This window comes from Corvus cornix, chromosome 28 (genome assembly GCF_000738735.6).
Source record: "Corvus cornix cornix isolate S_Up_H32 chromosome 28, ASM73873v5, whole genome shotgun sequence".
Taxonomy (NCBI): Eukaryota; Metazoa; Chordata; class Aves; order Passeriformes; family Corvidae; genus Corvus; species Corvus cornix.
The window spans coordinates 4,398,728-4,413,606 of NC_046356.1; the positions used below are offsets into that span (position 1 = coordinate 4,398,728).

Below are 14,879 nucleotides of genomic sequence, written 5' to 3' on the forward strand. Positions count from 1 at the left end.
GCAAACCTTGCCGGCAGAAAGGATCCATCAAAATCACGGCGGATTTTCAGGGTATTTTAAGAAAATGGTTTCAAGAAGTTTCTGCTGCATTTGCGTTTGAAAAGGGAGGTATTTTTGGAAGTTATTCCTTTCCCATTTCAAATCTATGTAAATCCTGTCAGATAGTCCCAGTTCCCAATTAGCAGCACTGCAGCAGCCGAGGGAAAATGAATTAAAGCTGTTTAAAAAGCACCTCAGCTGAAAACATCCCAGGGAAAGGCAGGATCGAGATCAAGGACAGAACAAAATCAATGGATCCATCCCTTAACCCGTGCTCATTTCCCTGTCGAGGGCTGTTTCGAAATCCATCCGTGCCAAACCGCCCTGGAAGCAGGATGGCTTTTAAGGGATAGCACAGAAGTGCCGGATCCCATCTCCCCGTGGGACTCCCGGTGTTTTCCAGCCCTGCCCTCCGCTGGCGGGACATCCCCGAGAGCCCCCCCAAAGCTTTGTGTGCCTGGTCGGTGACAGCCACGGGCTGGTGGCGTGTCCCGGCTGCTCCGGCCCCTCTGGAGCGCGGATGCTGTGTCAGGATCCTTCTCCTGTTGGGCGGCTGCCTCCAGACACTCCCGCGGGGATGTTTGGAAGCTCTTTCCCTCTGGAAAGGAAATTGCTGCTGGACTCGGCAGCTGCTGCCCAGCCCGGCCCGGCCGGGGCCGCGGAGCCTTGCCAGCGCTGCTCCAGGTCCCCCGCGCTGCTCGCGGCTCCTGCCGAGGCCACGGCGGAATCGCAGCGGTGACTCCGCACTTCAGGGGCGGAACCAGGGAATCAGGGAGTGGGTCGGGTTGGAAGGACCTTAAAGCCCATCCAGTCCCACTCCCTTCCCACTTTCCAGTATCCCAGCTTGCTCCAAGCCCCTTCCAACACTTGGACACCTCCAGGGATGGGGCAGCCACAGGCAGAACCTTCCCAAGTGGAATTTCCTCCCCGTGCTCCATGGGAGAGTGTGGGGGGAAGTGTTATCCAAGCCTTCGCCTTAATTAAGCTTTATTTATTTATTGTAGCTGGGAGGAACAGTCAGAGCCAGAAGAATCCCACACCCCTCAGTAACTCATCCCTCCACCGAGCCTGACAAAGCCCCCGCTCCCTCCAGCAGCTCCAGGGAGAACTCGCAGCTCTTGGAGCTGATCTGATACAGGGCAAGAATCATTTTGGAATCATTCACCACAAAAAAAAACCATCTCAGAGGCTTTGGCAGAGGAGCTGAGCTCTGGAGAGGCAGCACAGGAGCTGCTGCTCCATGGATCTGTCCCAGCTCCCTTCCCAGATGAAAAACACCTCATTCAAAAAAACCTCCCCCTCTAATGAATTGTTCTTGAACGAGGTTGGTGCTCCAGGCTTGGCACAGCTCGTCCCCCGGAGCCGTCGTTTGGCAGGAATGTTTTGTGTGCTGAAGGCTGGAAAGAAGAGCCCCGGTGCCAGAAAGGCCCAGGGAGGACAATTCCACCTGGCAGCAGGGGCTGCATCCCTAAAAAATGCAATGGAGGGAGGAACAGAGGAACAAGGAGCACTGAGGGATCACTGGGGATGTGCTCAGAGCCATCCTGATCATCACATTCCACCCAAATCCAGCTCCAAACTGGGAACTGCCTGAACAAAACCCCCAGGGCAGTTTGTCCGAAGTCCAGCACCGCAGGATCCGGGGGGCAGAGCCCCGAGGGCCTCGGGATAACAGCGTGGGATGGCCCAGCCTTCCCAAGGAGCTGTGGAACCACAGAACCATGGAATGGGCTGGGCTCAGCCAAAAACATTCCAACCCTTCCCTGGAGGGTGGGGAGGCCCTGGAGTGGAATTCCCAGAGCAGCCATGGCTGCCCCTGGATCCCCGGCAGTGCCCAAGGCCAGGCTGGAGCAGCCTGGGAAGGTGTTGGGGATGTGGGGGCTCCGAGCCCCCCACGCCAGGATGGGAACAGCCCACGGAATGTCAGAGCCTGGCAGGGAGCAGCTCTGAGTCACCATCCCACCATCCCCATTCCCATGGCAACCCCGCTTACCTTGGAGACATCCCGGGGAGGGAGCCACGGGCAGGGCTGGCAGCGCCCAGCACCCGGCATCGTGCGATCAGCAGGGCTGGGAAAAGCCTGCAAGGCCACCAAGTGCCACATCCCCGTGGATTTCAAACCCCTCCAGGGACGGTGACTGGGCCAGGCCTTTACAACAATTCCTTTCCATGAAGGAATTTTTCCAATATCCAACCTGAGCCTTCCCTGGTGCAACTCGAGGCCATTCCCTCTCCTCCTGGCCCTGTTCCCTGGGAGCAGAGCCCGACCCCCCCGGCTGCCCCCTCCTGTCAGGGATTTGTGCAGAGCCACAAGGTCCCCCCTGAGCCTCCTTTGCTCCCTCTGAGCCCCTTTCCCAGCTCCCTCAGCCCCTCCTGGGTTCCCTTCCCTGGACTCCTCCACCCCTGGCCTTTCCCAGCATCCCAGCCCCTCATCCCAGCCTGGAACATTCCCTGGGGTGGTTGTGACCCCAGGAACCACATCCCACCCTCAGCCTGCCCTGAATGTGGAATCCCCACACTCTGGGAATGTTCCAAGGGCTGCCTCTGCTGCTGGATTTGTCACATTCCAAGGAAAATGTCTCACCCTGGGCTGTGGGAAGGTCCCAGGGATGTTCAGAGCTCCGGACACTCGAAGAGAAGGAGGAACTGCAATTATTCTCTTTAATCACGGTGGCACGGCAGAGCTGTCCTGCCTCCCCCTCAGCACCACAGCAATCCTCGGATTTCCTCTTCCAAACCTTTTCCCACCCTCGTTTTCCATGGACAGGGGGCAGGTGGTGCCCCCAAACACCTCCAGGAGAATCCCAAACCCTGCAGTTCCTGCTCCCCTCAGACATTCCCCCAGCTCCTCCTCCTCCCCACAGGAAGAAGCTCGGGAAGGAGGGTCCCAAACCCCACCGAACGCTGCCGCTGGAACCTGAATTCGGGGGATTTTTTTTATGACTTGGGATTTTCAAACCCCGTTTTTTAGGTTGGGCCTGGAAGGGGATTTCACCCCATGCTCCAGCAGCAAACTGGGAGGTTTCTGCTCCTGGACCCAGGATTTGTGCAGGGATGAGGAGCACACAAGCCCAGAGAGCTGTGCAAGGAGCACAGCTTTCCTCCTGGGAATGAGATGGGATGGAACAGAAAAATCCAGGGTTTCCAAAGCAGCCCCACTCCTCAGACATTCCAGCTGCTCCTCCTCTCCTGCCCCACACCCTCCACCCTCCCCACCAGCCCAAGGGATGCACTTGTGGCTCTCTGTGGCCAGAACCAACAATGTTCCCCCTGCCGAGCTGTGGGTATCCAAACCTTACCCCTGGATATTCAAACATCACCCCCATCCCATCCCATCCCATCCCATCCCATCCCCAACCTGAGCTTCCAACACCTCCATGTGCAAAGTCCTGGCTGTATTTGGTTTGGGAAAGTGCAAGACACGGTGGGGACACGAGGCTGGAGCTCGGACAGGAGATTGGCAGCCAAGAGCCCCTCCAAGGCCTTTCCCGGGATCTCTGAGGATGCCAGCAGCTGGGAATGAGGGCTCTCTGTGATTCCCAGCTGTCTGGGAGCACTGGGAAGCACCCAGGAGCCTCCTTGAGGCACGAGGGAAGAAGCAGCAGCAGAGCTGCTCGTGTCACACATTCACGCTGAGCCCCCCGAGCAGGGGGTCACCCCCACTCCTCAGGGACTGGGATAACCGGGAGCCTGCTCTCCCAAAAATCCCAGCCTGGCCTGCTCCCCGTGGAGGCTGGGGCGAGTTCCGGCCTGGAGCTGCTTCCAGAGGGGGGGAAGGGCCCGGCCCAGCCCTGCTCAGAGGACCTGCTCCGTGCTGGAGGAGGAAATGTCCAGGAGCCTCCAGGCCATGTAGGGGTTGAGCTCGTCCTGGTCCCTGCACAGGGCCCACACGTAGAGCATCCGCAGAACCTTGTCCTGCCGGGAAAATCCCGCAGTTAGAGGGGCACGGACACGCTGCCCTGGCGGGGCTGGGATGAGGTGACCTTTAAGGTCCTTCCAACACTGGAATCCTGTGGATTTGAGGGTCCCCTGTCCCTAAAACTCCCTGTGTTCAATATTCCAGCGGCGGCTCAGCACTTCCACCCAACCCCGGGCACTTGACTAAAGCTGAGGTTTGGGTTCCACTGGAGAATTTTAATGCCTCTCCCTGATTTATTGCGGCTCCAGAGGAATCCGACAGCAAACAGACTTTGATATCCTGTTCAATAATTATCCCATCAATATTTATCTCCCAGGAATGCAGGAATTCAGCGCAGGGAATCACTGGATCAGCTGTTCCTGCCCTGGTTGTGAATCAGCCCAGGCGGGCCCCATCATTCAGATGAATCCCATTTTTCCAGCCTGGACTAAAGGCCAGGGTTGCAAAAGCCAGTATTTGTTAAATGCCCTTATTAATTCCAAGCAAAATGTGCTGGGAAGTGCCAGCACTGTCCCCATGTCCCTATGAAGTGTCCCTGAGCTACTGAGGCACAGGACAGGCTGGAGCTGCCTGGAGAGAGACACTTGGGAATAAAGGAGCTCCAGGAACCTCCTCCAGCGGCTGCCACGAACTCTGGGAACAGGGAATTCCATGGGCCAGGCTCAGCCTGGAATCACCCAGGAAGGAACAGCCCCAACCACAGCCAAGGGCATTCCAGGAGGTGCCAGGGGTTTGCTCCACAAACCATTCCCTGTCCTGTTCCCGAAGCACCACACACAGCCTGAGCTGCAGCCGGGCGTGGGAGTTCCCTGTGGGATTTCCAGGGAATGAAGGCATCGTTCCGTGTCAGTGTGGGGAGCTAAAAACACGGATTTGGGGATTTTTTCACTCAGTGACTCAACTCTGCTCCCACCCTGTTTGCCAGAGGGCTCTGCTCTCCCAGAATGGGGAAGGAAAACCCAGCAGGGTGAGGTGGGAATGGGATGGAGCTGGAGCTGCAGTGGGAGATCCCAGACCCCAAACACGTCCCAGACCCCAAACATGTCCAGGCCCCACTCACCGGGTCCCCTTCCACCACCTCCCCTTTGTGGTTCTTGATCACCATCACCACCTGGGCCTGGAAGGTGATGATCAGCACTGGTCCCTGCTCCATCATCTTCCCCATGGCCAGCTGCAAGGACAGAGAATTCCATGGAAAACAGCCCATTCCTGCAGGTTCACAGAAGAGCACCCAGAGTTTCCCATCTCCCCCAGGGCTGGACAGTCCCAGCTCCCCCAGAGCTCCTCTGGCTGTTCAGCCACATCAATTCTGTGGTTCAGGTATGATGGAAAAGCTGTTCCCCAAAAAACTTCCCATTAAAAAATGCCTGGGAACCTTCAAAGCTTTCCCCAAACTGTTGTGAATTTTTTCGTTACTTTCCCAAGTCCATAAATCTGGGAAATGGGAACAAGCTCTGCTCCGTTATTTCCAATTAGAAAGCAAGAATAAAGGACCCCCTGCTCTCCAAAACTGGAGTTTTCTGAAGGAAATGCTTGGAATCCTGAGCTGGAAGGGACCCACAAGGAACAAATGGAGCCTTTTCTCCTGATTTTACATCAGTTTTTGCCAGGAAATTGTTCTGAACCAGACAAAAACTGTACCACAAAGACTCCGAGGTGAGCACCTTCTGTTTGCCAGGATTTTTCTCCTCTGTTCCCATTCCATTAAATATTTAAAGGCCTCATTCACCGGAATGCAAGAGGAGTGGAAATTCAGCTTTTTCCTTCTAAAAACCCAGAATTCTCTTCCTGCCCTCTGTGGGAAACCTTTTGCATCCCCTTTCTGTGGGAATGCAGGATGCCAGGGAATGCTTTGCTGCTCTCCAGCTCCGGAATTCCTGGCTGTGCTGCCCCCAAAAGGAATCACAGGGACTGGGGACAGCGGGATTTTCCTCTTTCGAAATGTTCCTACAGATTCTGTTTTATCCCCTCATAAAGGAAGCAGCACCAGGACGGGCACAAGGCTGGGCCGTGTCACAAAGGAATACATTTATTTATAGGCAGATTTTCCTGCTCCCTGAGGCAATCTCAGCAGCTCTGCAACGTTCCTGTGCCTGATCCCAGGGAAATCAGCTCCCATCCCAGTCCTGGAGCTGGCTGGACTCACTCAATCCAGCCAAATAAAAATCAGTTTTCCACCCAAATCCAACCCCAGCCCGATTTCCGAGATATTTTAGATGCCATCAATGATCCCACAACATCCATCTGCCTGTGGGGTTCCAGGGGGAGCAGGAATGTCCCTGATCAGTGCATCCCTCCCAAACTTCCCACTTGGATTATTTCTCAGTGCTGGGATCCCTGGAATCTCCCCAAGCAGGTCAGGACGGGGGAGCTGATCTTGACGCCGGAATGAGGTGACAGAATTCCTGTCATTCCCTAAGTGGGGCAGGAACAGCTCCAGCTCCTCCACAAAGGGACCTGGAGAGCACCTGGAACTTGGCTGAGTCATCCCAGAATCCCTGGTTTGGGTGGGAAGGAGCTTAAAGCTCATGCAAGAGTGGGATTTTCCCTCTGGGAGCAGAAATGCCAAACCCCAGAGTTCAAACCCAGCAGGCAGAGCAAAGAAGGTTGGACTCGATGATCCTGGAGGATTTTTCCAACCTTAATGATTCTGAAAATCCCCTCCAGAGCCCATTGGTTTAATTCCTCCCCCAAAGGAGATCCTGGACAGGGAACTCACGTCAATGTTGTCGATGTCCAGGATCCTGGAATGGAACTGGAGCCCCAAGGCCTTGGCCTGCTGGATGGGATGGGCCAGCTGGCTGTAGGTCTGAGGGAAGAACAAACTTGGGTTGGGAATTGTTTGGAATTGTTCTGCCACAAAAAGAAAAGGGAATTTCTGCTTGGAGAGAGCCACCAAAAAAACCCCACGAGAAAAAAAGCCCCATTTTTATAAATGTGCTGAAGGAAGGGATCAAAGAACTGCAGCAAATGCTTTGGGATTCACCAAATTCCCACTAAAAATCCCACTTTTCCTGGGCAGAACGTGAGGACCTGAGAGCACCTGAGAGCTGAGGGACTCACAACTGTACTGAACAGCAGAAACAGGGAAAACCAGGGAAAACCAGGGAGTTTAGTGACCAGAATCACCAGCTCAACACCTGTGGGATCCCTTAAGAGGCTTTATCACCTGAATTCCCAGGGATAGGATTCCCATTTCCTCCCCTGGCTTATCTGACTGATTATTCTCGACTCAGGAGCTTCATTTCCAATTCCAGCTGCCTGGGAAATGTTTGGTTTTGGTCTCACAAACTGCAGGGAGGCTGCTGCTTCCCTCCAGAGCAATCCTGAGGTGTCATTCCCTCGGTTGCTGGAAGCAGGGAAGGTTCTTTGCTTTCAGACTGGATTATTGGTAGAAAAAATGCTCATCAGGATTTATTAAATAGAAAAAATTGCCTCTCCAAGCCCTCTGGTGGTGGGGAACAGCACAGGGAACTCACGTGGAGAAATTCAGCTCCTGAACAGAGGAACAGAATTATTTTGGACTTTACAGCACAATAACTTTGGAGGAATGAAGACCCAAATAAAAGCCCCCCAACACTGTCAGGAAAGGCTCTGCTTCCAGGAAGTCCCTGAATTCCAACCAACTCAAATTCACAGTTTGCAAGGCAAAACCCCCTCAAAATAACCCCATTTCCAAGGGAGAATCCCAGGCTTTGGGGCCGCTCCTGGGAGCTTCACTCACCGCCTCATAGCACCAGTCCTTGAGGATGTCGAGCTCCCCGGAGATCAGAGCCTGAGGAGGAAACCAAACAGAGCCTTTTAAAGCTCCTCCTGTATCCAAGTGGGACCAACCAGCCCTTCCAGCAGCAGAACACCTCAGATCCCACATTCTGTGGGACTCTGGGGGGAAACTGGGAGCTGCAAAGGGGAACAGCAAAAAGGATTTCTATCAAAACACAGGAGCTGAGGCCAAGGGACATAAAGCTTTGGATAATTAAACTCTCTCGAAGCTTCCAGCCAAACCTTCCTGTTAAATCTTCCTGTTACACCTGCCAGGGAGCCAGCAGAGTTCCCAGGGCTCAGAAATCCTCAGATCAAACAGGAGCAGGAGCAGAGCTGCAATTTTCCACACTGAAGAATTCAGGGCACAGAAGGAACAGAAGAATCCCTCATTTGGCTCCTCAAGTCCCAGTTCTTCCAGTCTCTCCTGAGTCCCTCAGAACAATTCCTGCTCTATTTCAAATCCCAGGTTCCCTCTGTCTTCCCCGTTGCAGTGACAGGGACCTACACCCATTTACAGTCACATCTCTCATCACTCTGAGTCCTTAAAAACATCAAATTCCAAACACTTCCATGACCACTGAACCTTCTGTCACGGCCTGCTCCTGTTCCCAAACCCCAGATCAGTAGCCAGGAGCACATCCCAAATCCCTTCCCTTATCCCTCTGCTGTCCCCATTTGCTCACCCCTCTCCCTCTGATCCCACCTCATTTGTTGCTCTCCAGGCCAGAACAATCATTTATTATCTCATGGTTTGAACCTAAATGTGGGATCCGATTCCTTTCCCAAGGTTCTGTGCAGAGCTGGAGAAGCAAATCCTGCCCCAACTTTTGATTTTAGCAATGGGAAAGTAAAAAAAAACAACCTTCCATGGGATAATAAAGGGAAAAATGCAGGGAAGAAATGGATCCTGTGTCACCTCGAGGACGTTGGGGATGATGTCCCGCTCGCACTGCTTCAGGAAGCGATCCTTGTCAAAGGATGGATCCACCTTGAGGATCTCCGTCAACACCTCGGACATTTCCGTCTTGGAGAACAATCCCCCTGGAAAAACAGCTCAGTGGGGGGGGTGCCACAGCCACCAGCACCGGGAGACAGGAACAGCCCTCTGGCTACCCAGCAGAGCAAGAGTCACCCTGGGAACAACTCCAGCCTTGAAGTCAAACCTGGGATTTCTCCCGCCCAAGGACTGTCCTCCCACCCATCCCCCGGATAACGATCCATGCAAAACCCGGCAAAGCTCGGGAATGTGCCCCAGCGTGGCAGCAGCAGCACGGGAGGAGCAGCAGTGCCAGCAGCAGGAGCAGAGCCAGGGGCTCTGGGAGGAGCCCTGGGATGTGCCTGTACCGATGAGGTCGGTGACGCGGTCGGTGACGGCGCGGGACGCTCGGATGAAGGCGTTGTCACTCTCGTCGTACTTCATCTTCATCTCAAAGAACCCTGGAACGGGAGCAGAGAGCTCAGAGCCCTCCCAGCTCACCCTGAGCCAGGGAATAACCTGCAGCATCCAGCCTCTCCTCAATCCCTTTCCTCAGCACCAGCTGTGAGTTGGTTTTCTCCCCATTTTTCTCGCCACTTTTCTCCCCGTTTTTCTCCCGGTTTTCCTGCAACGTTCTGATCTCTCAGGAACTTTTCCTCTGCTGTCACTCTGGATTTAACACCTCCTGGAAGGGTATTTATCCAGTGGAATGAGGAACTTCAGGATTGGGCTCACTTAGAGCAGGGCTGCTCCAGCTGGTGGAGCCCCATCCCTGGAGGTGGCACCCGGGCCTCTGGGGGTGGCAAGGTGGGCATCGGGCACAGCTTGGACTCGATGGTCCTGAAGGGCTTTTCCAACCTAAATTCTGGGATTCTGGGATTGTTTTCAGGGCACTCCCACTAGAAACAGCCTCAGATGATATCAAAGATCAGCTTTACAGTACAAAAAGATCACAGGATTTTTTTTTTAAAAAAATCTTTCACCTGTTTGGAAGTTGTGTTAAAGTCCCTTGATTTTTAAGGATTTCCCTGGTTTTAAGCTCTAGCTCAGGAGGAGCAGAGCTGCCTTCCCTGTCCCTGGTGCCAGAACAAAGCCAGGGAGGGAAAAGCAGGAAACCCACGAGCTCAGTTCCCTCTGAGCAGGGTTTGGAGCCCTGGAGCTGGGAGCGCTCCCAGCAAAGCCCGGCTGCAGGAGGGGCCGGAGCACAGATGGAGCAGCCTGGAGAAGCTGCAGGGCTGTCAGCTCTGCCTCCCTCCCTTCACAGCACTCCCAGCACCAGCTCCAACCCCACAGAAAAAGGTGGGAATTTGTGATTTGCATTCTGTCGAGGCTGGAGGCACAGATGGAAGCAGATCCAGGCAGGAAGGGCTGGGAAGGGAACGTGCTGCTCCCTCCGAGCACTCACTGTTGAAAACCACGTTGTTGTCCTTGAAATCTTTCCACTGCTGGTACCACTTGGAGTCTTTATGCAGCACCATGCCCATGGCCTCCCTAGAGAAGGCAGAAAACAGGGATAAAACGCAGATATTTGGGAAAAATTAACTGGTAACAAATACAGACAACACCCTGAGGAATATCCCTGCAGCACTCGGCATCACTGAGGCTGAGACAGCACATAAATTATGAGCTCAATTACAGGATAAATTATAGCCTCATCAATTATAAAATAAATTGTGGCCCCGTAAATTATAGCCCCATAAATGATCCACCAGATAAATAAAACACCAGACAAATAAAAAACCAGATAAATAAAACATCAGATAAACAAAACTCCAGATAAATAAAGCACCAGACAAATAAAACTCGACTCAGAGGATCAAAGCAGCACACGAAAAAGCCTTAGTCCTGCCCAGCCTAACTCAGCAGCAAGAAGTTAAAACTGAGCACAAAACAAAGCTCAGCTCAGAATTTCACCTCTGAACATTAAATCTCAACTTCAGAATTGGAAGTTCCCAGTTCCAGCACGGGAAGATTCGGGATCATCAACTCCTGCTGGGAATGCGCTCCCAGACCCAGCTGCTCCCACCCCACAGCTCCTGGATTTTAATCCCTGACCTGTTTCGAAGTTTTCCATCAAATTACACCTGGAAATATCCCCCCCAGAGGATCCCACACGTACTCATTGGCTTCAAACACTCGCTGCTCTTTAATCCTCTCTCCGGAATATTCCGTCCGTTTCCGGAGCCGCTCCGGGCGTCTGTAGGGCCCAGTTTGTCCCAAAACACTCTCATCTATTTCCTTCTTCACAGTTTCTACTCCCTGCAAGGCAAACAGCCCTGTTACAGTGTGGATTTCCTGCTCCCCCAGAAGCTGAAAATCCCTCCTGTGATGGTTTGGGAGAGCAAAAGGCCCTGGGCATTGCCAGGGATGGGGCAGCCACAGCTCGACAACAAAACACTGGATATTTTCTGCATTTCCTGCAAAAAGAGGGATTCAAAGAAGCTCAAATCCCACTGGAGAGAGACATTTCCCCCCTCGCTGCAGGCAGCTCCGCTCTGCCAGGCTCGCACCTCCCAGGCAGTGCCAGACCCGCAGTCCCGGCTGCCAGGGCTGCCTGTGGGAGGCAGCTGCTGCATTTCCCACCCAGGCTCCCCACGGAGCCAGTCCCGAGGCTCTGGGTGCCGCGGGAGCCCCGGGAGGATCGGCACCTGCGAGATGGCTTTGAAGGCTGCAGTCCTGCCCAGCTTCTCCCCTCCCCTGGTCACCGACTCCGCCGACTGCTTGGCCGTTTTGGCCGCTTCCTCCACCCCTTCCTTGATCTTCCTGCCCAGGTCGCTTTTGCTGACCTCATCCAAACTCTGCAAGGGAAACCAGGAAAGGTCATTCCAGCTCCATCCCTTGGCCCCAGTTCCTCTCCAGCTCTCCTGGAGCTCCTTTAGGCCCTGGAAAGGGCTCTGAGCTCTCCCTGGAGCTTCTCTTCTCAGCCCCAGCTCTCCCCAGAAGGGATCCAGCCCTTGGAGCATCTCCACGGGCCCCTCTGGACTCTCTCCAGCAGCTCCACATCCTTATTTTGGGCTCCCAGGGCTGCAGGTGGGGTCTCTCTTTTCTCCATCCCCCAAATCCCAGAGGAATCCCCGGGCTGGGCCTCCTCTGACCACACTCAATCCATTACCCTGTCAATGCCTCTGCTTTTAAAAGCTCCAGGGTCCGAATCACCTCTGGAATAGCAGCACCTGCCACCAATAATGACAATTCCAGCCCCCCCAAAAGTCCAACGGAAGCAGAGCTGCCCTAAGGAAAGGTCCTTTTACCTCTTTAACCGTCCCTGTTATTTCTCCAAGTTTCTTTTTAATCACTTCTGAGGTCTTCACTGTTTCAGATTCAATGGTTTTCTGGGGGAAAAAAACATTAATCAAGAGACAGAGAATACTCAGACCCAGCTTGGATGGAGCACAATCCATTAAGGCTGGAATTGAGGGCGAAAAAAGCGACATTTCAGGAACTCATTGCCTGAGTCAGCAGCAGCTCAGCCTTGCAAATGATGATGTTCAGAGCTCTCTGAACAACACAAAAGAAACAGTCGATGTTCAATTTAATGCCCCATTATTTGATCTGCTCAGAAATGCAGCCAAGTGTCTGCTGGAAAGATTTTCCACTAAAAAAAAAACCAAAAACCCAACCCCAAAACATTCCAACAAATAAATATTCCAAGGCATCCATTTAGCACCGAGTGCTTCCAGCCAAGCAGAACTTCTCCTGAACAGTTCAGCTGCGGATTGAAATTTACACTCAGAGCAGTAAAAGCTCAGGGACTGGGCAATAAACCAGGGAACACTCACATATTTCCTCCTTGCTTCCCGAAGTGCATCTGATTCCTCCAGCTTTTTAGCTTCATCCCGGAATTTTTTAATACTTTCCTTCATCTCTTTGTTTTTGGCCAATTCCTGTTTGATGTTCTCCACAAAACCTGATATGAATCCCTTCCTTCCTCCTGAGGAGTAGCATCTGGACTGGAGAAAACCATTCCATGTTGGAGAATCCCAAGGAATTCAAGCAAACAGGAGTCACATAACACAAACTTCAAAGGCAGGAGGTTGACTGACCAGAGGGAATCATTGGGTCACTCTCATAACACGTGGAAAACACGGAGCTGCCTTGGAAAAGCAGCAGCTGATCCTTGAAACAGCCACATGTGCAATGCATTCCATGGAATCCCAGGATGGACAGGGTCGAAGGGACCTTAAATCCCACCCAACTCCACCTTCCACTATCCCAGGGTGCTCCGAGCCCCGTCCAACCTCAGCTACCCCAAAATCCCTTGAGTTCCACTCAAAAAGTGGAAATCTCCTGCCTAAAACTGGTGTTTCCCAGAGCCACATCCACATCCAGCTCAGAACTCTGCTGGGAAAACACTTTGGGGGTGGAAATGGAATAAATTCAGGTGGGACCAACCTGGGAGGTGCCCAGGGCAGGGCTGCTGATCCTGTACAGGGCACTCCTGGGGAAGGCAGGGATGGGATAACGCCTGGAAAAGAGCCACAGGCCACTGAGGAGACATTTCTGCAAGGAAAACAGCACAGGAGGAGCTCAGGGAACCATCCAAGAGCTCCCAGCACCTGGGTTTGGGACAGCAGCGATGCACAAATCCATCCAGGAGCTGAAACATGAGAAGCACGTGGATTTTTCTGGGGAAACGCTTCCAAACACAATTTTTTCCCAGCTCTGGAGGAAACCCAGGACCCCTCTGAGTGTTTGTGCTGCCCCAAGACACAGGGCAGGAAAGATCTGCTGGATCCCAGAACAATCCCCGGCCGGTTCTGCTGCCCCTGCCCAGGTCCAGCCTGCGAGTCCCCGCGCGGGAAGGGGGCATTGCTGAGCCCGGGGCTTGCAGCAGGTGAGAATCAGGGAAAATCCCACCTCCACACCTTCAAAATCTGTATTCGAGCCCCGGGGCAGGAGCCAAGGACCGAACCAGGGCAGCTCCCGACCAAAGGCACAAATCGAGCAGAAATCCCCAATGCTCCGCTTAACTTTGGGCACAAAGGACTCGTCCAAGCCCCTCACGCTACGAGCGAGAGTTAAAGGAGACGCTCCGTGCGCAGCTCACGGCAAAATCGCCCTTAAGTGAACCCCGAGAGGCTCCGGGAGCAGCTCCGGGAGCAGCTCGGGAGCAGCTCGGGGCACGGCGGCTCCGGGAGCAGCTCGGGGCACGGCGGGCTCCGGGAGCAGCTCCGGGAGCAGCCCGGGGAGCAGCTCGGGGCACGGCGGCTCCGGGAGCCCCGGCACCCCGGAACGGCTGGGCCGGAGGAGCCCTCAGCAGCCCCCGATCTCCCCCGGCTGCCACGGCCGGGACCCATCCCGCCGGGCCGGGCGGGAGCAGAGACCCCGCAGCGGGGGCGAGGAGCCGGGACCGGGTCCCCCGGGTGTCCCCACCGGGGGCTGACAGCGCCGGGGCCCTGCGGGCTGTGAGCGAACGGCGGCCCCGGCGCCGCGCCCCGCCACCGGGCCGGTCCCGCGCTGCCCCTCCCGTTGCCGCAGGCCCGCTCGCTGTCCCCGCCGCCCCGGGCAGGCCCCGGCCCGGCCCCGGTGCGGCCCCGTCCCGCCCGGCCGCGGTGCCCGCGCTCACCCGGCACCCTCCGGCCGCCGCCATCGCCCCGTGACCTTCGCGCGGCGCCACGCGGTGACGTCACCGCGGCGCCACAACCGCGCCACGTGGCCGCGAGCGGCGGGAGCGGGCGGGAGCCGCGGGGCAGCCCCGGCCCCACCGGCCAGCCCCGGCCCCTCCGGCCAGCCCCGGCCCCTCCGGCCAGCCCCGGCCCCACCGACCAGCCCCGGCCCCTCCGGCCAGCCCCGGCCCCACCGGCCAGCCCCGGCCCCTCCGGCCAGCCCCGGCCCCTCCGGCCAGCCGCGGCCCCACCGGCCAGCCCCGGCCCCTCCGGCCAGCCCCGGCCCCACCGGCCAGCCCCGGCCCCTCCGGCCAGCCCCGGCCCCACCGGCCAGCCCCGGCCCCTCCGGCCCCTCCCCGCATCCAGTTGTTACTAAAACCGCTTCTTGCAGGAAGAGGGGAAAGCTCCCCCCTCTCAGCAGCAGCAGGTGTTCGCCCCTCGCCTGCCTGGCCCAGCCGCCCCCACAGGAGAGAAAACAGACGGGTTTAACCCCATTTTCAGCTCCGGCCTTCCCAATGGCACTGACACAACCCAGGGGAGATTTTCTCTGGTTTTTTTAATCCAGCGTTGGCAC

At 55.5% G+C, this 14,879-nt stretch overlaps 1 protein-coding gene across 1 annotated transcript; it reads right to left on the reverse strand.

Moving 5' to 3' along the window:
- Positions 1-3,413: 3,413 nt before the first annotated feature.
- Positions 3,414-14,335, reverse strand: TIMM44 (translocase of inner mitochondrial membrane 44). Its single transcript, XM_039566360.1, has 13 exons — positions 14,266-14,335; positions 13,092-13,199; positions 12,479-12,649; positions 11,951-12,031; positions 11,348-11,497; positions 10,819-10,958; positions 10,105-10,190; positions 9,068-9,160; positions 8,640-8,764; positions 7,683-7,733; positions 6,678-6,767; positions 5,019-5,129; positions 3,414-3,954 (listed from the first exon to the last, which is right to left on the reverse strand). The coding sequence occupies exons 1-13, from the start codon at positions 14,287-14,289 to the stop codon at positions 3,835-3,837; spliced, it is 1,350 nt and encodes a 449-aa protein (XP_039422294.1). The 5' UTR covers positions 14,290-14,335; the 3' UTR covers positions 3,414-3,834.
- Positions 14,336-14,879: the final 544 nt, after the last annotated feature.